The sequence below is a fragment of the Apodemus sylvaticus genome, chromosome 17 (genome assembly GCF_947179515.1).
Source record: "Apodemus sylvaticus chromosome 17, mApoSyl1.1, whole genome shotgun sequence".
NCBI classification, from domain to species: Eukaryota; Metazoa; Chordata; class Mammalia; order Rodentia; family Muridae; genus Apodemus; species Apodemus sylvaticus.
This window is the reverse complement of record NC_067488.1, coordinates 68,828,020-68,849,526: the sequence shown is the minus strand read 5'-3', so window position 1 is coordinate 68,849,526 and position 21,507 is coordinate 68,828,020. Positions and strand designations below refer to the sequence as shown.

Here is a 21,507-nt window from a genome sequence, read left to right as displayed (position 1 = left end):
CTGCTACTTTGTTCCTTGCCCTTGGTGCGTTCGTTACACAGTCACACGGGCTGAGAGACTCATGCCACCTTGAGATACCCACGTGCTCAGAGGTAGGCTGGGGTCCTGACCTCCTTAGCCTAATTGCTGTGTGACTTTGGGTAGCAGCCAAAACCCTTTGGGCCTCACTTTTTCCACCTAGTGTCCAGGGGAAGTCCCCGGGGTAGATTTATTCATGAATTGGATGTCGGGGTGCTGTCCTGGAGGTTGGAGAGGGCTCACCTGGAAACAGCAACCCTACCCTGGTAGCGGGAGGGGCGCGTTATGTAACGGGGTGTGCGCGAGAGAGCTTTGGGAGACGGGGGACGCGGGGCGGGGCGCTCGAGGCTATTCCGGGCGCCGCTATTTTTAGCCCATTGATGAGGCTGCGTCGGCCGCCGCCGCCGGGATTCCGGAGACGTCAATGGGCGCGCGTCACGGTCCCCGCCCGGCCTCCTGCCGGGGGAGGAGTCGGAGGCGGGGGGCGCGGGGCGCGGGGCGCGGGCGCGGCCGGAACCGCGGGCGGGGGCGCCCGGCGCGTCGGGAGCGGGAGGCGGCGGCGACCCGGCATGGGCGACCCTGCGGGCCCGAGCCGGGCTCGAGCCCGGAAGGCGCGGGCGGAGACGCGAGCGCAGCCCGCTGGGCCAGGTGAGGGGCCCGGGCGGTGGGGACCTGTGTTCGCCGATCTACGGGTCAACGCGGTCCCCTCCTACCCGCCCCGGGGGCGGCGGGGCAGGTGGGCGACGCTGGACTCGGCCAGGTCGGAGACATTGTCCCAGTGTGCGGGAGCCAGCAGCTCGGCCGCCCAGTGAGGGAAGCACTGCCAAGGCTTGGGAGACAGCGGTGGCGCCAGAGGGTGGGCTGCATGGATGCATGCCTCAGCCCCTCACTTGGACACATTCCCCTCTCCTCCCGCGTCTGTTTATTGATAAGTGACTGGAGAACTAGAGGTGGTTTCAAGGCAAGTGACCTGGGTTTGGGGCTAGTGTAATGGGCATGCTCTGGTAGGCAGGTCCCCGACGCGTATCCAAAGATGCTGGTGGACCTGGAGCTCTGTCTACCTGCACTGGGGCGTCACCGCCAAGGGGAACGTTCATATCACTGACTTGGGCAAAGACTTGACAAAGAAGCCAAGCTTTGTCGTGAGCCGGGGCTAAGAAGAGAAAGACAGTGTACCGTGCTGTAAGGTCACGATTTTTAATGATGGTGTTTGTGGGGCCCACACCGGTGAGGTGAATGGCTCTGATAAGAAATGGTGAGGCCTTGGCTGGAGGTAAGACTGTCAGTTCAGGCCCCATTCCTGACTTTAGCTCACCTACCCGGCCACAGAGCTTCACACCTGTTCTTAGGAGGGGCTAGGACTACTCCCTGCAGTGGAGGCGGTTCCTGCCACACACTGCTAAGTAGCCTCGGAAGGGACGCCTGGCTCATGCTCCCAGATGTAGGGGTCTGGGTTCTAATCACATAGCTTTGCTAGTTTTTAAACCATGTTTAGGCCTGGTCTTTCTCAGTGAATAATAAAAAAGGATCCCTTTCTTGTAGCCCCAGGAGGTGAGAAGATGTCAGTAAAGTTCGTCGCTGCTTTATCTTGTGCCTGTTGTCCAGTGTGGAGCTGTGTCCAGATCCACCTGCCCCATCCATGCCTTGTGGCAAGTGGAGATTTTAGTTGCGAAAACACTTGACTGCTTCCTAGGAAGGGCTTAGCAGGTGTCTGGCAGGTCCTTGCAGGAGCTGGGAAGTCCTAGAGGTCAGATTTTTCTGATTCAAAATTACGATTCAACCAAAAGGAAGATTTGAGTTTCTGATGGGTATGTCCCCAGATGGAAGGGACAGCTCCTTAGCTGGGATGTCCTTATCTAGCTGGTCTTCCTGATCCAGCTCACATGTAGGCCTGTATGGTCAACCCTTGTCCCTCACCCTCACAACCCCTAGCACCTGCCCATCTGTTTCAAACTGAAGGTGACTGTACTGGGCAGACATTGTTTTCTAGTCAGGAGATAGATGAAGGCCAAGTGGGAAATCAGTCCTGGGAGGAGCAGGTTAGTGTGGGGGTGGAGTGATGGGAATAGGTCTTTGAGAAGGTTAGATGAAATGGAAACTTGATACACCGAGAGGAAGCAGGCAGGCAGGCAGGCAGATGAGGAACAGTAACTTCCCGGGTGGAGGAAAGAGCCAATGCGAAGGCTGTGGGTGGTGAGGCCCCTATGACTGGGGGTGGGGGAGAGCTGCATGGGGGCAGCAGTAGGAGCTAGTACTGAAGTTGGGGTGGATGTACACCCCCTTTAGAGACCACCTTCCCTTTTTTGAGTCACCTCAGCCTTGGGTTTGCCCTCTACACAGCAGCTGGTGCAGCCCTATTTGCAGCTGGGCCCTGGTCTTGGCTGGCTCAAGGTCTCAAGGACTCCCGGGTCTTCCCCTGTCCTGGGCACACTGCCTTGCTCACAGTAGTTCAGGAATGCTGGGCGTGTGACTGTTAGGAGGGAGTTTTGATCTAGGGTCAGGTGATGGGATAAGACACCTGTTCTTCGGAGCTGTCAGTCACTTTCTGGTGACAAGGTGCCAGGCTCTGGCCCCGGTGTCGACAGGAGATACAGACCTGGGGGTGTAAGGCCACCTTGGGATGACAGGCAGTGTTTGTCCTGTTTCTGGTGCACGGGAGGACGATGGCACACAGGAGCTTGTCTTCTGGTCCTAGAGGCGTCTCACCAGTCCCATTAGGCTGCCCTGCCCTGCACTTTGCTCATGGCCTTCGCTTCTGGCTGTGAGGAATGCTGGAGAGTGGAGCCTAGGGCCTTGAGCGAGCTAGGCAGGTGCTGTACCACGAGTGAGGGGAAATCTGGGTATCTGAGCCAAAAGAGCATCCCTTAGCTGGTGCCCTCGGGGCAGAGGTCAGGAGCATGTGACCCACCCTTGGGCCTTCCCCTATCTCGGTCCTTCCACCTACTGTTGTGGAAATACCTACTTCTCCTTTCCCAGCCCTCTGGCCTGCCACGCGGTCCAATAGCTTGAAGGCACTGCCCTGTTTTATGCTCTCTCTGGGCTGGAGAGGGAAGGGAGAGTGATGGAGTGGGAGAAGGGAGGGGTAGGCGTGGTCAGGGGCCATGGCTAGGGCTAAGGGAGAGCGAAAGGTTATGGCTGGGCACCTCACCTGCTTCTACTTGTATCGGAGGCCACGTGTCCAGGAAGGAACCAGAATCTGGAGTTAGCCTTTTCTTTCTTCTTGTTTTACTCCTGCCTCCCCTCCTTGTACCCCTCTCTGTTTCCTCTGCTGGGGATTGAACTTAGGACCTTGTCCTGGTAAGCAAGCACTCTCCTGTTGTCTCTATCCATTCTATTCGGCCATAGGTTCTCACTGACTTGCCCAGAATGGCTCTGAGCTCCTTCTGTAGTCCAGACAGGCCCTGAAGTTGTAATCTTCCTGTCTTGGTCTCCTGACACACTGAGATCACAGGCTTTGTTAAGAGGTCCACCATTTGCATGTGTTTATTTAAGACCTCCCAGTGATGATATGTAATGATACCTGTTGGCTGCTTTCTGAGACAGGTCTCCCTGGGTAGCCTTGGCTGGCCTTGAACTCACAGAGAGCTCCCCCTGCCCACCCTGTTATAAATTCTCTATGCTTTAAGCCTAATAATGATCTGTAGCTCCTGCTTTTGTAGATATCAGTTACACCTTGTGATTTCTTCCCTGACAAAGAAGCAGGGAGAGACTGTGTCATTTGTTGGGGGACTGGTCTGGAGCCACTATTGTACCCTTCAGCTCACTTCCTGTTCAGGGTCTGGGTTCCCATCACAGGAGTTTAGAAGAGTCTCATTGTTTAGGTTAGAAGACTGGGCTCCCTGAGACCAGAGAGGCCCACACAGAGTCTGGCCCTCTGGGCCCTCTGGGCTCTAAGGCTAAGCTGGAGCCCTGTGAGGAAGGACAGGCTTTGTCTGTCCTAGCAGGGGCTGCTTTCTCTCTGCTACACACCCCTGTATCCCCAGGGGCTCCAGGCAAGTAGGAAACAGGCATGTTGGCAGAGATAGGATGCCTTCCTGGCTCTGAGATGCCCAGATGCTGTCCATAGCTCCCGACCACCTTCACGGCCCTCAGAGCCCATCGCCCAGGTTGTCTTGCCCCCTCCTGTGACCTGGGTCCTGCCTCTGCTCCGACTCCTTGGTTCCCAGCCATATTGCCCCCAGGAGCATGTCTCAGATGCTGCTTGCACCTCACTAACGCTTTCTTCTCCACAGGCCACCATGGACAGAGGCCAGCCCCTGCTCCTCCCTGGCCACTTGGCTGCTTTGCCCAGCCCTGAAGGCTGAGGGGATCGTGAGTGATGACAATCCTGTTGGTTCACGCAGAGCCGTGAGTATTGCTGCTGTCCTTGGTGCGTCCCTGGGGCCCTTGAGCAGGTGGGGTACGACGGAGGCAGAGGTGGGTGCTGGGCTGCCTGGAGAGGATGTGGTCTGGGGGCTGGAGGGGGAAGCCCTGCCGAGGCGAGGCGAGGCGGCGGCGCCCCGGAGGGCGGGCGAGCGAGCTGGCTAAGCATGGGAACATCTGATTTCTTCAGACGTGGGGTGATGATGCGGGGGTGGGGACGGGGAAGCCTTATGTTCTTAACAGCATAAGCTGGAGCTCTGGGTCCTGGTCTCATGGCTGGGTGAGGTGACAGCTGCTCTGGGGCAGCCTGTGAATGGTTCCAGGAAGCAGACGGGTGGGGTGGGTAGCTGTGAGCTTGGGAGCGTAGCGGGGGCATGTGGGTTTGAGGGTTGGCCTGTTTCCAGGGTGTAGGTACTGCGCCGGGGAGGTGCAGGTCCTGGATTATACCTGCCAAGCATGGGGCGGGTGGGGTGGGCGGCGATCATCCAGTATTCTCAAGAAGGAAAGTCCCTACTTAACCTGTGGCCAAACCCAAGGTGTCCTGTCTGCTCCTCCACTTCAGTGTGTTACAGGGACGGTGGCTTCTCATGACCCCACCAAGAGAGAGGCCGTGTGGGCTGAATCCAGGTCTGTGGGGCTCCTGGGGAGACCAGAGGCGGGCTGATGGTTGAGGAGATTCTCCAGATGGGTGCTCTGTGAGGGAAGGGAGGGCTTTCTTACAAGGCCCCTCAGAGACTGGCATGGGGCTAACGGCACCCAAGATTTGGCCAACGTGCCTGGGATTCAATCTAGCATCCTGGATGTAGGCCTGAATACTCTCTTCCTTTTTCTTTGGGACATAGAGCCATCTTCAAGCAACAATTTCTCGGGTTTGGGAAACTCTAGATGAGTGTCTCTCAACCTTCCCGACTTCCTGATGCTGCGACCCTTTAATACAGTTCCTCATGTTGTGGTGACCCCCAACCATGTAATAATTTTGTTGCTACTTTTTTTTTAAGATTTATTTTATGTATATGAGTACACTACTGCTGTCTTCAGACACATTGGAAGAGGGCATCAGATCCCATTACAGGTGGTTGTGAGCCACGGTGTGGTTGCTGGGATTTGAACTCAGTCCCTCTGGAAGAGCAGTTGGTGCTCTTAACTGCTGAGCTGTCTCTCCAGCCCCCTTGTTGCTACTTCTTAACTGTGATTTTGCTACTGTTAGAAATCATAACATAAATATCTGTGTTTTCTGATGCTCCCAGGTGACACCCAGGAAAGGGTTATTTGCCCCCAAAGGGGTCTCCACCCGGAGGTTGAGAACCACTGTTCTATGTGATTGTAAGGCTGCTGCTCATGGTCTCTCTCAATATCTTCAGCCCTGTGGAGCTGGTAATTATGTGCAGAGTCTCATGGAGGTAGCTAGACTAGGAGAGACAGTGTTTAGTCAGCCTGGAGGAAAGCAGGAGAGGCCTGGGAAACCGGGATCCTGGGAACTGAGCTGGGTGTACACCTGGGAGTCAGCTTCAGGCTGGCAGCAGGGTCCACGACACCAACTTGGGTTGGGGACATGGGAGAATTACTATAAGTGGAAGGGGCAGATGGCCCTGTCAGCAGAGACCTGGACTTAGGGAGTACGTGAGTCTGGATGACAGCAGTGGCCAGGTGTCTCCCTCCTCTTGGCCCATGTTTCTACCCCCAGCCCACTCCTGACTTCCTGAAGACCTAGCCTTCCTGTGGGGGGGGGCAGCATTCATGTTTGCTCTGCTGTCTGGGTGATGTGACTGAGTGGAATTCCCATGTTGAATAGATTGCCAATGCCACCCTAAGGGGCTGCTGCCAGCCAGGGCCCTGTGAGCGTTAGAGCTGCGAGTCTTGTGACGTGGGCACCTGTGTGCCAGGCCTGGGCACAGGCCCAGGGTCATGCTCACTCTGGGGCTCCCGTCAGCTGACTATTTTGGGCTCTTGCTGACCTGGGCCAAAGTCAGGCCCTAGCCAAGAGAGCCTCAAGGCGGCTCCCCCGATCCCCAGAGGCCAGCTCTGGTTTCTGCTATATAAACAGAAGAGGACACACTGGTTTGGAGACAGTTCCCATCCAGAGTCTGCTCAGCCAGTGCGTGGCCTCATCTGGGAAGGACAGGCTGGCCAGCTGTCACAGCCCCCACTGAGTTCCTTGAGGCTGTGGATAGACCACCCCCCTCCACTAACCCTGGATTCCTCTTTTGCCCTCTGGGTTTGTGAGGATATACACTGGTAAGTTTGGAGACTGGGGACACTGAGGCACAAAAGAGCTGAGCTGTTTGGATTTTCCCCCACTCTGTCCATACTGCCAGATGTTCTCCACTGTGAGTGGCCGGCTATAGTGTTCAGCTTTGAGGGGAAGGGAAAGGAAAGGAAGGGGGAGTGGTAGGGTCTGGAAACAATGTAGCCGGCTGCTCTTGGTGGTAGAAGTCAGACTTAAGAACCCTTCAAGACCGACTGGGGACGTGGGGACAGACTTGCCCTCTCTTTCTTCAGAGACTGCCCACAGGTTGTCTTTACAGCCTGGTGGAGGCCTCCAGGTTGCTCAGACATAGGAAGAGAGAGAGAGAGAGCTGGGTGTCTATTGGCTTCTCTCAAAGTTGCCCTCTGAGAAGGCTCCCTGTACTGTAGGAGCCTGCGGCTGGGCTGCCCGCAGACTTCTTGCTAATCCTCCTCTAGCCTGCTCTCCTTTCTGTCTACTCCAGGTGCTTTGGGTGCTGAGAAGCAGGGCTGTAGTGACGCTGGCTTGCCTCAAACACGTTCCCGGGGACCTGGGCCAGAGCCTCCTCTTTCGTGGGAGGCTCCCATGTTCTCCTCCTACGTTCTTAAAAAAAAAAAAATCCCTTTCTGAACACAAGTCTCTAACTGAATCCAGAGCCTGCCACTAAAAATACTTTAACAATAGGAAAGTGTGGCAGTCTTCCGGCTGAGGCTCCTTATCTGGGAGGTTTTATTTTGGAATTTGACTTTGCACTGAGGAGGTTGGGTGGGGAAACCTTGGGCAGGGCTAAGGAAATTTGGTGGGTGTGGGCAGGTAGTGGGAGACCCTCCGAGGTGGAAAACTGGCCAGTAGAGATGCACCCAAGGAGCTTGTAAGGAAGGAGATGTGAGGTAGCCTTCCCCTGAGAACTTGGAACTCTTATGTGCTCTCCTGCTCTACCTGCCAGTTCCTCTTGAGGTCTAATCTTATTCCTGTATACTGTGTATTAGTTTCTTCTGCCTGGGAGATAGATGGGGTGCAAAAATCACTGGATTGAAGGTTAGCTTCTGTGGCTATGCTGACTTCTTCAGTCCTAACATCCCCACCCCTGTAGTAGTGGAGCACTTTCTGCAGAGAGAGCTCCTGCTTTCTCTCACTCAGAGCCACAGAGGGAATGGGGTCCCTGGTCAGGTCTCAGACAGGGACAGTGTAACCCTGGTCCTGGTCTGTCCCTGCTTGTCCCTTGCCACTCTCAGGTTTCTGATGTCAGTTCCTGGCATCCAGATCCAAACGCTTAGTTCGGGGGTTTAGCCTTTCTCTCCCCTTAGTGAATTGAACTTCCCACCGTGCAACTTAGGGTCTCTCTAGGGGGCATGGAACCTGGCCAGGTTTCACTGTCTATGGTAGCTCTTCTACAGATTGCCTGTACTGAGGGAGAGGGGTGGGTGTGTAGAGCTCATGGTATTTTGGAGAGGGGTGTGTGTGTAAACATATACGATCACTGCAGGGTCTGGAGAAAGACCAGAAATTAGGGCCAGAGACCTGCTCTTGACCCTTCACCTGGGTTCCCAGAGCTGGCATGCGCAGCCCCTGAGGCAGCAGGTAGCACTTCCCTGCCCACAACACAAATCCCCATGTCCCCTGCGGGGCAGGAAGCGGAAGTGGTCTGGCCAGGGCTGGCTGCAGGCTCTGGGGCTGAGCAGGGGGAGCTCCCGGGCAGGAGACCTTGGCTTACTCCCTTGACCCACCCTATGGGAACAGAATGGGGGTTGTGGGTGGGGACAGCCTTAATAAGAGAAGGGAGGTCCCTGCCCTCCGCTTTACAGGATGGGGCCCAGCCCAAGGGGCATCGTGGGAAAGGGCTGTGTGAGTCCACTTCCCCTATTCCCTGTTTACCCAACTCTGCAGAGGAATGAAGGTGGACATTGCTAGCTCAGGCTACTTACTGTTGAAAGTAAAAGCCAGGACAGAAAAGGCTCTCCGAGGGAAGGGGAGATAGTGCACTACCCTTGTTTTTGCAGGACTCTGTGATCCCTAGCATCCTGGGATCTCCCGCAACCCTGTTTTCTGAGACTGGGTTCCCGAGTACATTTGTTTTTCAGGTTGTCCCTGAACTTTCAGTGATCCTCCTGCCTCAGTGCTAGGACTACAGAGGTGTGTGCCATGTTTTTCTAATGTCATGTTGCAGCTCCTCATAACTCCCTGTTCTGAGTAACTGTCGGTAGGACAGATGTATACTGAGAAACAGTTACTCTGATTTCAGAAATCTACACTTGAAAGAACTTGAACTCAAGTCCAGCTGCATCTGTATCCCCTTAAATCAGCGCTTCCCAACCTTCCTAACACTGAGACCCTTTAATACGGTTCCTCATGTTGTGGTCACCCCGACCATACGATTATTTTCGTTGCTACTTTATAACTGTAATTTGCTGTTTATGAGTCATAATGTAAACATCTGTGTTTTCAGATGGTCTTAAGTGACCCCTGTGAAAGGGTTGTTTGATCCCTAGGGTGGTCGTGACCTAAGGTTGAGAACCGCTATCATAGGTTAAAAGCTTAGTATGTAGTCTGAAGACCAACCTCTCTAGAGCCACCACACTTGAGGCTCTGGAGTTCCAATCATCCAAATCAGTAACAGCCCCACCCAAGACTCCCCCAGAAATACCTGTAACACACTGTGGTCTGATCTGCTTCTGCGGTTGCATTTACAGCCACTGGTGTCAAAGCAGTAGGGTCAGCATGAAATGGAAGTTAGAGGATCTGTTTATACGATGCAGGTTGTAATTTCAAGCTCAGGATGGGCAGAAAGAGGGCTGAATGGATGAATTCGAGTGTGGTACCTTGGCACAAAGTCTGGCCCTTGGTTAGTATCTTCCCTCTGGATTTTCTTCCCCATACCAGTGAGAAAAAGCTTCTTAGGATCAGGTAGCCCACAGGAGCTGAAGGCGGCCAGTTGTGATTCCAGCCTGTGGCTGGCATCGCACTGCAGAGAGGGTAGGGGTTATCTGAAGGACCTTACCTAGGGTACACTGGTAGACTGGGTCCTGGTGTGGGCCCTGACTGCATAGCACTGGTTTGTATCTGCAGTATGTTAACTCTTCTCCCTGACCTTGTTGGGTTTCGGGCATTCAGCTCTCGTTGTGGAAGCAGCTCCCAGCATTACTCAGTCTCCTTACTCCCCTCAACCGACCCCGCACTCCCAGCGAGCAGTTGAACCTGGTTTGAGTCTTAAGAGCAGGACTTGGTGGTCCGCTGAGAGGCTTCTGCCCAGTCTGAGACCTGGTTTGCTCTAGGCCTCCCAAAGCTTGCATCAATTATATACCTGCTTTCACCTTGCAGAGGCCTGGGCTAGTGTCCTCGGGCAGCCTCTGGCCTGTAGGGATGAAACCTGGGATGTCCCCAGGTCCTTTTTGCCTTTCTTCTGCCTGTGATGGGGTCCATGCTCCATGCTGGTGCTATATGAGTGACCCTAGCCATGTTCCCACAGAGGTATTCTTTCTCTGTATTGATGTGAGTTTAGACCCTCCAGCCTCACACACTTCCTGGTGGCAGCGGCTGTCCCTTGTCCCCCTCTAGCCTTGAGGTAGCAAGAAGGTAGCCTTTGCAATGTGTGGTGGCTCAAGGAGGTTGGCCTGGGTGAGAATGTGCTCTTGGGTCATCCTCTGCTGTCTACCTGTCAGCTTCTCCCTTAGGGTGGTCTGTGCCACTTTTTGCAAGGGTAAAATGGTGGGGAGGAGGATGACGCTAGAACCCAGGATGGCCAAGACCAGGCTTCCGCACACCCTGCTGAAGACAGGACAGTGCACCCGTTTCCGCTGGAGGGAAGAACCGTCCTGGATTGTCTTGCTGGCATATTAAAAAACACTTTGGGATTAGAGGGAGGCACCTGGGGCTGGGTGGAGAGATAAGGTGGGGAGCCAGATGTGACATAACAAGGGCTAAGATTATATGTCCTCTAGAGCAAAGGTGTCCCTCCTCATGGACCCCCTGGGTCCTGTCTTCAAGTGAGAAGGGCATAAATGATAGTAGTCGCTTCCATATTTAAACAAAACCCAAGAAGACTTTTGTGCAGAGACCCAAGGAAAGAAAAATCCAACTATGGATAATGGGGGTGTGGGGGTGGGGGAAGGTTCAGGACGGCACCCAGGGGGCACCATCCTGTCCACACTTCATCTCCTTCTGGGTGGCTTTATGGTCTTTGGAAGGTGGCTTGGGACAGCCCAGAGCTGTGGACTCAATCGCCGCAAGACTAAATGTTAGCTCGGTGGGTTCTGGTAACTTCTGAGCGTATCACTGAATAGCATCAGCAGTGTATGAAAGCTGTCCCACGTGCAGGGGACAGTGATTAGAAAGAAGTAGCAGGCTGGTTAGGGAGGTCTTTTGTGGTGATGGGATAGACTCCAGGTTATAAACGCTAGGCAAGCAAGAATTCTACCACTGAGCTACACCCTCAGCCCATTAAAAACAAAAACAAAAAACAAAACGGCTATGACCAGAATAGGAGGTCATTGGATAGTCTTGGTTAGTCTGCTGTACTGGTGGGCTGGCGCTGGTTGTGGCTGGCAGCAGAAATGTTGTGTGTGGGTAGGACAGAGATACTGCAAAGGGAATTCCTGGTGGGGAAAGTTAACCACTGAACCATTCCTCCACACCCCTTTCTTTCTTTCTTACCTTGCTAGCAAATGAGGTGTTCCTTAAGCTTAGGCTGGGATGGAGATGTGACCTGTAGGGTGACAGCTCTAGGTGACTGCAGCCTGCGGGGTCTGTCTTTGAGTACAGCCCTGACCAGGGCCCTTCCTTGCAAGCAGTTACTGTTTACAGCTGCTCTTTCTTCAGTGCAGGAGCAGGTGGTGGGGAGGCAGGTGGTCCCATCAGGGGCTGGGACCAGGGAATCGACAGGAGAGTGTGAAAACGACACCTTGGAGATGGAGGTCACTGCCCTGGGTTCTAGACCCCAGTGTGCTACTACCTAGCTTAGTGACCTTGAACAAGTGCCATTATGTCTCTGGCTCTATTTATAAAATGGGGAAGAGTTGGCATGAGTTTGGAAAGATTTCTCAGGCTCCACCCGGTTCTGAAATTCGGCAATTTCTCAACTAGGGTGCATCCATCCTGTGAGGGGTTATGGAGGCCACCACTGAGAAACCAGCATCAGTGTGGAGCTGAGCCCGTTTGCCCATCCTGGCAAAGCCTTCCTTTGGAAGGGACTTTGAAGGCCAGAGTTCCAGTCGCCAAGAGCGAAGCTGGGTTCTAGCTGTCATTCCTGGGGCTAGAGACCCTGCACATTGCCAAGGCTGAGGCACAGCCCGCCCACCTCCCATCTTCTGGGTGTGTCCCAGAATTGCTTGAACTGCCCTGGCTGCCCAGAGTGTCAGAGAGTGACACCCTAGGTTCCAGGACAGACTGAGAAAGGGACAAAGGCAGAGCAGGGCCTGGGGTTGGGATGTACAGGAGGGAGAGGGCGCTGTTGGCACCCGGAGCAGCTGGAGAGGAGGAGATCCTGCTCTGGGGAAGCCCTGCGGGCGCGGCTTTACAACACCCCCTCCTGGTCGGTTATTTCGGACCCCGGGACCCGATCCCGGGTCCTGCTTGGGGAGCCTAGTGGGTCTGGAAGCTACTATATTTAGCCGGCACAGCGGGCGAGAGGAAAACTATTTATAGATCAAACAATCCGCGCTCCCTGCGTCAATGGAACCCCGCGTGCGTCACGCGCGCAGACATTCCAGGCCCCCCCTCTTCGCCCCGCCCCCTCGGGCTCCCCGTCCCCGCGCCTCCTCCTGGCCGCCTCCCGCCGGAACCGCGCCGCCCCCCTCGCCCTTGTATGGCCAAAGCTTGCCGGGCTGTGTGCGTCAGTGGCGCCCCCGCCCCTCTCAATGCGTCACGGAGCGCTTAAGAGGTGGGTCGGGCTCGCCAGGGGAGCCCCAGTGCTGGAGGCTGCGAAAGTTGGGGGAGTGTGCGAGAAGGACTGCGGAGCGCACGCGGGACCAGGCTGCGACCGGGTCGCTGGTCCCAGCCACGGGGAGCGGGAGCCGGCCGGGTAGGTACCCCACAGACAGCGTGCGTCTGTTTCTAGGGACCGTGCATGAAAGAGATGGGGTATACGCGCGGGCGGAAAGGGTGTTTTCGGGTCGGCTTACGAGGAGGGGCGTGTAGGGTACATTTTTGGTATTAAAGGCTAGCTCCTGGAGTAGAGTAAGCACGGGCTTGAGGTTTAGGAAGTGGACGAAGGGTCTGCAAGGTGCTTGGTGTCGGTAGGTAGTGGAGACTTGTCGGGGAGTTTTTCTCCTTTTGATGCCCAGTGTGAGGCACTCTACTCTGGGTTTGGATGTTGATTGCGGAGTAGGGGGTTGTCTGAGCATGGGATGTGGAGAAGGTACTCGGAACTTCAGCGTTGCTAGGATCCATCCAAGTACAAGTAAGATTGGATTTCCACGGGTCTCCTTCCCGGGCTCTCAGCCCCTTTCCCCAGGGTTTACTTAACACTTCATAGGCTGTACTTAAATTTTCTGATTCCCTTACTGAACGTTCTGAACGGTGCAGGAAGATTGCTGAAGGAAATGGCCAGCTAGATTGGCGGGGTAATTGTTGTGTTAGATTAAGTTGTCAGAATATGTAGAAGCATAGGAGCTTAGCTTAACGGTAGCCTGGTGCGGCCACGGAAAGCGGCACGTGGAGACTGGGTGGAAGTTGCTCATGATAGAGTCTTGATGTGGGACTGACTAGAGGAGAACCCTTCAGTCATCCCAGACAGGTTTGCGGACCCCAGTGGTCTCTGTTGAATCTGTTAGGGTGCGCCCGCCGGGTTGTTCACCTAACAGGTGCTAGCCACGGTGTTGCCAGGACCTGCCCCAAGCCGGATTCTCCCACTCCCTCCTTTAACCCCGCCTCTTCCTCCTCCTCGAGACACCCCCACCCCCTCAGGAGGCTAGGTGCAGGCCTGTATCTTGGGTTGCCGGCTATCTGCCTGAAGCAGGGCAGATTGGTGGGGGTTGATCCGGATGTAGGATGTCCAAGTGGAGAAACAGGATTTGAATGGAGCTGGAACAAATGCCCAATCCTGACTGGCTGCCACCCTTCTTCCTCCACCCCCAACCCATCCCTGCCCAGGCGTCTTCTTGCAAACAGAGGCAGAAGTGGCCATATTTATTTCTCGAAGGTGCTGTATACCCGAGGGACTTGCCACACGGCAGGTGGAGCTGGAACTGGGGCGGGGGAGGGGGTGTTACTGTTTTCTGGGAAGTTGTATGCCTGGCCAGCGGTGTCCAGGCACCCAGGGGTGGGGTGGGGGATGGGAGAAATACTGAGACTAGAGGGCTTCAAGGGCCAGCGGGTGGTGACAGTCTTTTTCCCAGTACCCCCGCGCCCCCACTCCGCTCCAGCCTGAGTTCCTGTGTGACTCGTCTTCTCAACTAGGAAAGCCACAGACTTGGAGGTGGAAAGGGACCCTAGGTCCTGGAGCCTCTGCTGCAGGCTTTTTTGACCAGATGTGAACTTAAGGGCCTCCTCCAGCTATCCCTGGTCATTCAGGTGCTTTGGGTTTGTTACCTTTGCTGGATGCTATAGGAAACAGACATCTGCTTTAGCAGAGGGACAGCTTGTCTCTGTGTATCCACTAGAAGGATCCTCTACTCTGCCTAATTAGCTTGCATCTGCTGCTGGGTTCCGAGCATTCTCATATAAAACGACCAGGTTAGGGGCTGGAGAGATGGCTCAGTGGCTACATGCATCCACGTGGCAGTTCACAACTGTCTGTAACTCCTGTTCCAGGAGGATCTGACACCTTCATACAGACACACATGCAGGCAAAATATCAATTTATATGAAAAAATAAAAATCAGTAAAAAGCTAGGTGACTGGGCTAGCTGAGAGATTCCCTTTGAGAGCTGCCCTTTCTCCAGTCCGGAGACTGCTCTCTGGGTCTTCCTGCTCAGTTCTTCCCTCCCTTCGACATACGATATTTAAGGTTTTGCTTTTGAATTTTTGATTGTTTTTGATTGCATTTATGTGTCTCTCTGCGTGTGCACATGAGTATGGATGTCCTACAAGGTAGAGACATCAGAGGTCCTGGAGCTGGAGCTGGGGGAGCTGACTTTAGGTCCTGTGGACGAACAAGCACTACATGCTCTTCACCACTGAGCAATTTCTCCAGCCCCCAGGATATGGTATTTAAAACTCGGTAGCGATGTTACCCAACCCATTGAGGAGCTGGGGATAGTGAGGAGACCTAGTTCCCCCCAACTCCGGGAAACATCTCAGAAAGTACTGAGTGGGTGTGTAGCCACAGATGGTAGGATCGGGGTGCCTGTGGGATCCGCATCAAGGGGTGAAGTGGGGCTGCTGTCTGGTGCTGCTTTCCCCTAGGGCTACCGTGGTAGGCAGTTGACCTTGACTCAAAGCTTCTACTCCATTTCCAGAATGTCTGTCTTCACAGACACTGTGTGAGGAGGTCAGGAAAGGGGGGTGTCCAGGGCCTGGGGTGTGGGGAGGTCAGGAAGGGGTGTCCAGGGCCTGGAGTGTGTCTGTGAATGTATTCCCAGGGAGTGACTGGTTGAAAAGCCAGCAGATCTGCTTCTGAGGGGTGGGCTGAAGCTCTGTGGGCTGCCTCTCCCAGACCTGACCCATGAACAGGGAGGCTGGGGGTTGGGGGAACACAGCTTCCCCCTGTTCCTGCGGGGACATGCTGGATAGATGCCTTTCCTAGTTCCTGGGCCCACTGGGGTGTGGCTGGTCTTCTGACTGACCGGGTCTCTGCCTATGAGCTTTGTGGCTCATTGAGATAGCGCTCGGGATGTAGGATTAGGAGTCTTGGGTTGTGTGGTCCTGACGCCTGCCTCCAGGTCTAGGCCTGAAACCTGGGCTGCCCTGGGCCTACCGAGTTTCTTGTTTCCCTCACTGACCCCTCCCTCGCCCTCCCTCGGGTCTCCTCCCTCTCCAGAGATGCCCTGTATCCAAGCTCAGTATGGAGCACCGGCAACGAGCCCAGGACCGCGTGACCACCTGACAGGCGATCCCCTGGCCCTCGAGTTCTGCAAGCCTACCATGGACCTGGCCAGCCCCGAGACGGCGCCCACCGCACCTGCTACCCTGCCCAGCTTCAGCACCTTCATGGACGGGTACACCGGAGAGTTTGACACCTTCCTATACCAGCTGCCGGGGACAACCCAGCCGTGCTCCTCGGCCTGTTCCTCGGCCTCCTCCACGTCTTCCTCCTCCTCCTCGACCACCTCTCCCGCTTCCGCTTCCTTCAAGTTTGAGGACTTCCAGGTGTACGGCTGCTATCCTGGCGCCCTGAGTGGCCCGTTAGATGAGACCCTGTCCTCCAGTGGCTCTGATTACTACGGCAGTCCCTGCTCAGCCCCCTCGCCGTCCACACCCAACTTCCAGCCGTCCCAGCTCTCTCCCTGGGATGGCTCATTTGGCCACTTCTCCCCCAGCCAGACTTATGAAGGCCTTCGGGCATGGACAGAGCAGTTGCCTAAGGCTGCTGGGCCTCCACCGCCTCCCACCTTCTTCTCCTTCAGTCCTCCCACTGGTCCCAGCCCCAGCCTGGCCCAGAGTTCCCTGAAATTGTTCCCACCACCAGCCACCCACCAGCTTGGGGACGGAGAGAGCTATTCCATGCCTGCAGCTTTCCCAGGCTTGGCACCCACCTCTCCCAACCGTGACACTTCTGGCATCCTGGATGCACCTGTGACCTCCACCAAGACCCGGAGTGGGGCTTCAGGCGGCAGCGAGGGCCGTTGTGCTGTCTGTGGGGACAACGCTTCATGCCAGCACTACGGGGTCCGCACCTGTGAGGGTTGCAAGGGCTTCTTCAAGGTATTTTGTGGTTCTGGGTGACTACGTCCTGTTGGAGGTGGGGATGGCGTGGATCATCCACTGGGATCCTTGGGAAACCTTGAGGTTTCTTCCCAGTTGCTTCTGTCTTGTAGGAAGGGACAGGTGTGCCACCTTAGGGGCTGGGACCCTTTATTCTCCAGGGTGCACAGCTTGCTAGGGCTGCAGAAAGCTGGGGAAGGGGGCAGAAGGTGTGTGTGGCCCGCAGTGCTGCTCAGGAACAGAAAAATCTAGTGGGCAGCCTTTGGTTCTCCCCCGCCCCCATCCTGGGGGTGAGGGGGCCACAGGCACTTGTGTTCCTGGCACTGGATGAAAGGACACGGGCAGAGGGTTTGGTTCTGGCTGGGGGTGGACTTGGGAACAGGCTGTGTGTTTGTCCCAGTGCTGGGCGCCTGCTTGGCTTCCCTCTACCCCTTAGCCCTCTCCTCTGTGCCCCAGGAAAGGGCAGGTGGACACATGCAGACACCTGTTAGAACAGGTGTCTGGACAGCCTTGGGAGTCCCTAGCCCCTCGTCTTGGGCTCTGGGATCTTCCCTCTGAGGTAGAAACCTCCTCCAGTGTCTCCCAGACCTCTCTCCCGCCCTGGCCCTCCATTTCTCCCTCCCCTACACCCAAATGTTAGGAAAATAGCTATGAACAGAGAACGCTTTTGTCTGCATCAGCCACAGGATCTGGACAGTCCCCTCCCCTGGGCTCTCCCCCCCCCCCCAACCCCATGCTCTGACAGCCTGTTCCGTGTCCTCTCCCCTCACCCCCTCCAGCGCACAGTACAGAAAAGTGCCAAGTACATCTGCCTGGCTAACAAGGACTGCCCTGTGGACAAGAGGCGGCGGAACCGCTGCCAGTTCTGTCGCTTCCAGAAGTGCCTGGCTGTGGGCATGGTGAAGGAAGGTGGGTGGCAAGATGGTGCCCTTGGCATAGGCGACCTGATGGGGTGGGACAGCCGGGCTCACCAGAATCTGCACCTAATTCCCACTCCCACCTCTAGAGCCCAGCCCTTAAAAGCAGGTGTAGCTATCACTCAAAAGGGTGTTGTGGGGAGGGCCTTGTGGGGTGCCGTGGTCTGGTTTCCCCATCTCTGGCTTCTGAGAAATGGGGTGTATAGTGGGGTGCACTGAAGAGCCCCTTCTCCATGTCCCTTCACCTCCTTTCTCAATAACTGCCTGTTTTCCTGCAGTTGTCCGGACAGACAGCCTAAAGGGCCGGCGAGGCCGGCTACCTTCAAAACCCAAGCAGCCCCCAGATGCCTCCCCTACCAATCTCCTCACCTCCCTCATCCGGGCACACTTGGACTCTGGACCTAGCACTGCCAAGTTGGACTACTCTAAGGTGAGGTCTTGCCCGTCTATCCGCCCTGCTCTGAGAACATATGCAGTGCCTTTGTGCCTGCTGGGAAAGGCTCTCCTTCCAGGGCAACGTCAGGAAACAAGGATCCCCCCACTTTGCGCTGGCTAGTTGGAGAAACGTACCTGGGTGGGCATGGGGTCAGGGAGCCAATTACAAACAGCTGCCATGGCCTTGGGGTTTCCTGTGGGGATTGACAAGCACATAGGCCCAGGTTAGGGCTCTGCTGCACTCCTGGATCTGGTGTCTCAGTGCATGAGAGCTCAGTAGTGCAGCTGGGGTAGGCTGTGCTGTGGAGCCGGTGGTGCAGGCCTTGCTGCGCAGTGGGTACTCGACACAGCTGTGTGGCGCGGGCCTTGCAGTGGATCCAGCGCGTGGCACTGCTGTGTGGTGCAGCGGGTGCAGGCCCTGCTGTGGAACTTACGAGTGTCCCTTCTAGTTCCAGGAACTGGTGCTGCCCCGCTTTGGGAAGGAAGATGCGGGTGACGTGCAGCAATTTTATGACTTGCTCTCCGGTTCCCTGGACGTTATCCGGAAGTGGGCAGAAAAGATCCCTGGCTTCCTTGAGCTTTCCCCAGGAGACCAGGACCTGTTGCTCGAGTCCGCCTTCCTGGAGCTCTTCATCCTCCGCCTGGCCTACCGGTAAGCTGCCCACCATCCCCCTGGCCTGGCCCTGCTGCCCCAGCCTGCCTGGTCCCTGAGTCCGAACTGCTCTCTGCCTCCTGCTAGATCTAAGCCGGGTGAGGGGAAGCTCATCTTCTGCTCAGGCCTGGTGCTACACCGGCTGCAGTGTGCCCGTGGCTTTGGCGACTGGATCGACAGCATCCTGGCCTTCTCTCGGTCCCTGCACAGCTTGGGCATTGATGTTCCTGCCTTCGCCTGTCTATCTGCCCTGGTCCTCATCACTGGTGAGTGGCGGGTACCAGACTGGGCCCGAGGGTTGCAGGACCATTGGATAGGTAGCTTCTAACACTCTGGGGCCCTAGAGTGCCTGCAACATTGGGATGTTAGGACCTGTAAAGGGATTCAGCTCTATTAGCCCTGAAAGCTTAAATCAGCCTCTGAGTGATCCCAGACTCCTCAGGGTGTGACTGTGGGCACTTAGGGTTTCAGTTTGTTTTAAAACCTTCCTGTTAGCCTCACAAGACACAGGAAAGTGCACATGTGAACTTTTTGAATTCTGCTCTTGGCTAGCCAGCGCCATGGTCCAGAAACAGGGCCGGCTTCGGCTCTGTCAGGCTCCTCCTTATTGTTTCTGTCAGAGGCAGCCACTCTGCCAGCCACAGTGGTGTTCCTGTCGTGGATTTGAGTGTGCCTGTCACAGGGTATGGGCTCCAGTGTTAAATGTAGCAGTTTCGGAGTCCCTTCTGCTTCTGCTCCCATTTCCACTTAAATTTCTTAGGGGACCCTCCTGAATAGAACAAGACCAGAATCTGGGACTGGAAAGGGTGGGTAGTGGAGTCTATACCCAAAGTCACTCCTGTGAGACTCTAGAGCAGTGTGGAAGCTGTACCCCAGAAAGCCTGGATTAGGGTTTGTGTTGTTTATCTGCCGAGGGACCAGCCATTCACTGTTGAGCAGTGTGGACAATGGGCTCCTGTGAGACAAGCTGGAGGGTTGGGGGGGGGGCTTTGTCGGGTGAAGGGGGGGGTCAACTGAGTGGCTAACTCTCCATCCCCTGCTGCAGATCGGCACGGGCTCCAGGATCCCCGGCGGGTGGAGGAGCTGCAGAACCGCATTGCTAGCTGTCTGAAGGAGCACATGGCTACCGTGGCTGGAGACCCGCAGCCGGCCAGCTGCCTGTCACGTCTGCTGGGCAAACTGCCCGAGCTTCGGACTCTGTGCACCCAAGGCCTGCAGCGCATCTTTTGCCTCAAGCTGGAGGACTTGGTGCCCCCTCCTCCTATTGTGGACAAGATCTTCATGGACACCTTGTCTTTCTAACCCCTGCCCTGAACATGCGTGCACACACATGTGTGCTCTTCTGTCACCCATGTGCCTTTAAGCCCATAGCCCACGGACCCCCCCAGACCGCCCCACCCCCCAGCCTGTTTTTGAGCTAAGACTGATGTACCTCCTCACTCCAGAAGATGGGCAGGGAGCTCAGGACCTGGGGGCGGGGTGTTCACGGAGGGTGACCCCGCTGTTTGTCTTATCCCTTCAGCTCAGTCCTGCCCTTCGTGTGCTTTTGTAAGATAAACCATTTTTAACATGTACCACTCTGTTGTAAATATGCTGACGCTACTGTAAATACAGAAAGGAAGAGGTTGGGGTGGGGGCTGGGAGGAGGGTGGGGCCCCCACCAGCTGGGCAAGCCCTGCAGCCTCCAACTTGAGATCTCTTCTGCTCTCCTTTCATGTGTACATAACTGTCACTCCAGAAGGTGATTGACAGATTCTGATTTATATTTGTGTATTTTTCCTGAATTTATAGGATGTGACTTTTCTGATTAATATATTTAATATATTGAATAAAAAATAGACACGTAGCTGAAACTGAGTCTTTCTCTGGCATTACTAGACATTCTGCTGTGATTATATAAGAGACAACAATAGCCCTGGGCAAATCTTAGCTGTCGCCAGAGGTCTGGTCAGCCTCAGTTACTCACCCATAGGTGGCGATGAAGCCTGCCTCCCGCAGCCATTAAGGAAAGGCTGGGACTAGCTTTCCTTTCTCATGCAAACAGGTCTCACTATGGTGCACCGGTGGGGTAGACTTGCTGAGTAGCTCTGTAGGTTTCAAGCTGTCAATCCTCCTATCTTCCTGAGTGCTGGGATTGTAGATGTTCACCCTACCCCTGTTCCAGGAACTAGTTCCTACTGTGGGAAGCCTCTGGTTACTGCTGGCTGCTGGGTCCACAGTGGACAGGGGCTAACCCAAAGACTCCAGCAGCGAGATAGACTTGGCCTCGGGTCTCAGGTCTGTCTCTTAGCGTTCTCACTCTGGGTTAAATAAAAGACAATGTATGATTTGGGCTATTTTTTTTAAAGAATTTAAAAAAAATATTTATTGGTTAAGAAAAAAAATGCCCACAGTTTTAGAAGGGTGTGGCGACACATGTCTTTAATCCCAGCACTTGGGAGGCAGAGGCAGGCACATCTCTGGGTTTGTGGCTAGCCTGATCTACAAGTTGAGTTCCAGGAAACATTTTTTAAGACATGGAGAAACCCTGTCTTGAAAAAAAATTGGTGTACTCGAGTACATGTATGTGCACAAGTTGTAAGGGTCAGGTTCGTCCTTCCATCTTGAGATAGAAGTTAGATCATCTAGCTTAGCGGTAAGCACTTACACCTCCTGAGCCCCCTTACCAGTCCAGTTTTATTTTGGGGTGGTGGAGAAGGAGGGGGTGATGCTGGGGCCTCACAGATGTCCAGCAAGTCTACCACTAGGCCAGAGCCCAAGGCCTCTCACGTCTTGGTTTGCACATTTGTAAGAACAGAAAGAGGAATAGACCTAGCCCTGTGAGGTCAGAGGAGAGTTTTGATGTGTGGTGAGCCTGGGAGCCACTGTAGCTGATGTTAATGTAAGCTTTGTTGGATCTTTATTCTTAGAGTCCCTGACCCTCGGCCAACCCCAGCGATTAGATCTGTGCAGCCAGCAATCTTTGGATTCGTGGCAGGAAGATTGTTCTGAAGTCATTACCGGTATCCAAGTGACCTGTCAAACCCTCTAGTACCCCCTCATTTGGGGCTTAGAGGCAGGTGCTGGTGCTGTTTCTCAGCGAAGGACTATTTGCCTTAACT

General features: G+C 55.1%; 1 protein-coding gene across 2 annotated transcripts; it reads left to right on the top strand.

The window, feature by feature from the left end:
* Nucleotides 1–559: 559 nt before the first annotated feature.
* Nucleotides 560–20,252, top strand: Nr4a1 (nuclear receptor subfamily 4 group A member 1). Of its 2 annotated transcripts, XM_052161146.1 has the most exons (8): nt 560–666; nt 4,251–4,365; nt 15,519–16,402; nt 17,182–17,311; nt 17,598–17,749; nt 18,204–18,406; nt 18,494–18,672; nt 19,452–20,252. In XM_052161146.1, exons 3-8 carry the CDS (start codon nt 15,521–15,523, stop codon nt 19,706–19,708), a joined length of 1,803 nt encoding a protein of 600 aa, XP_052017106.1. In that variant the 5' UTR covers nt 560–666; nt 4,251–4,365; nt 15,519–15,520; the 3' UTR covers nt 19,709–20,252. The 2 variants fall into 2 exon arrangements, with proteins under 2 accessions (XP_052017106.1, XP_052017105.1); XM_052161145.1 differs by lacking the exons at nt 560–666; nt 4,251–4,365 and adding an exon at nt 12,466–12,620.
* The last annotated feature ends 1,255 nt before the right edge of the window (nt 20,253–21,507 follow it).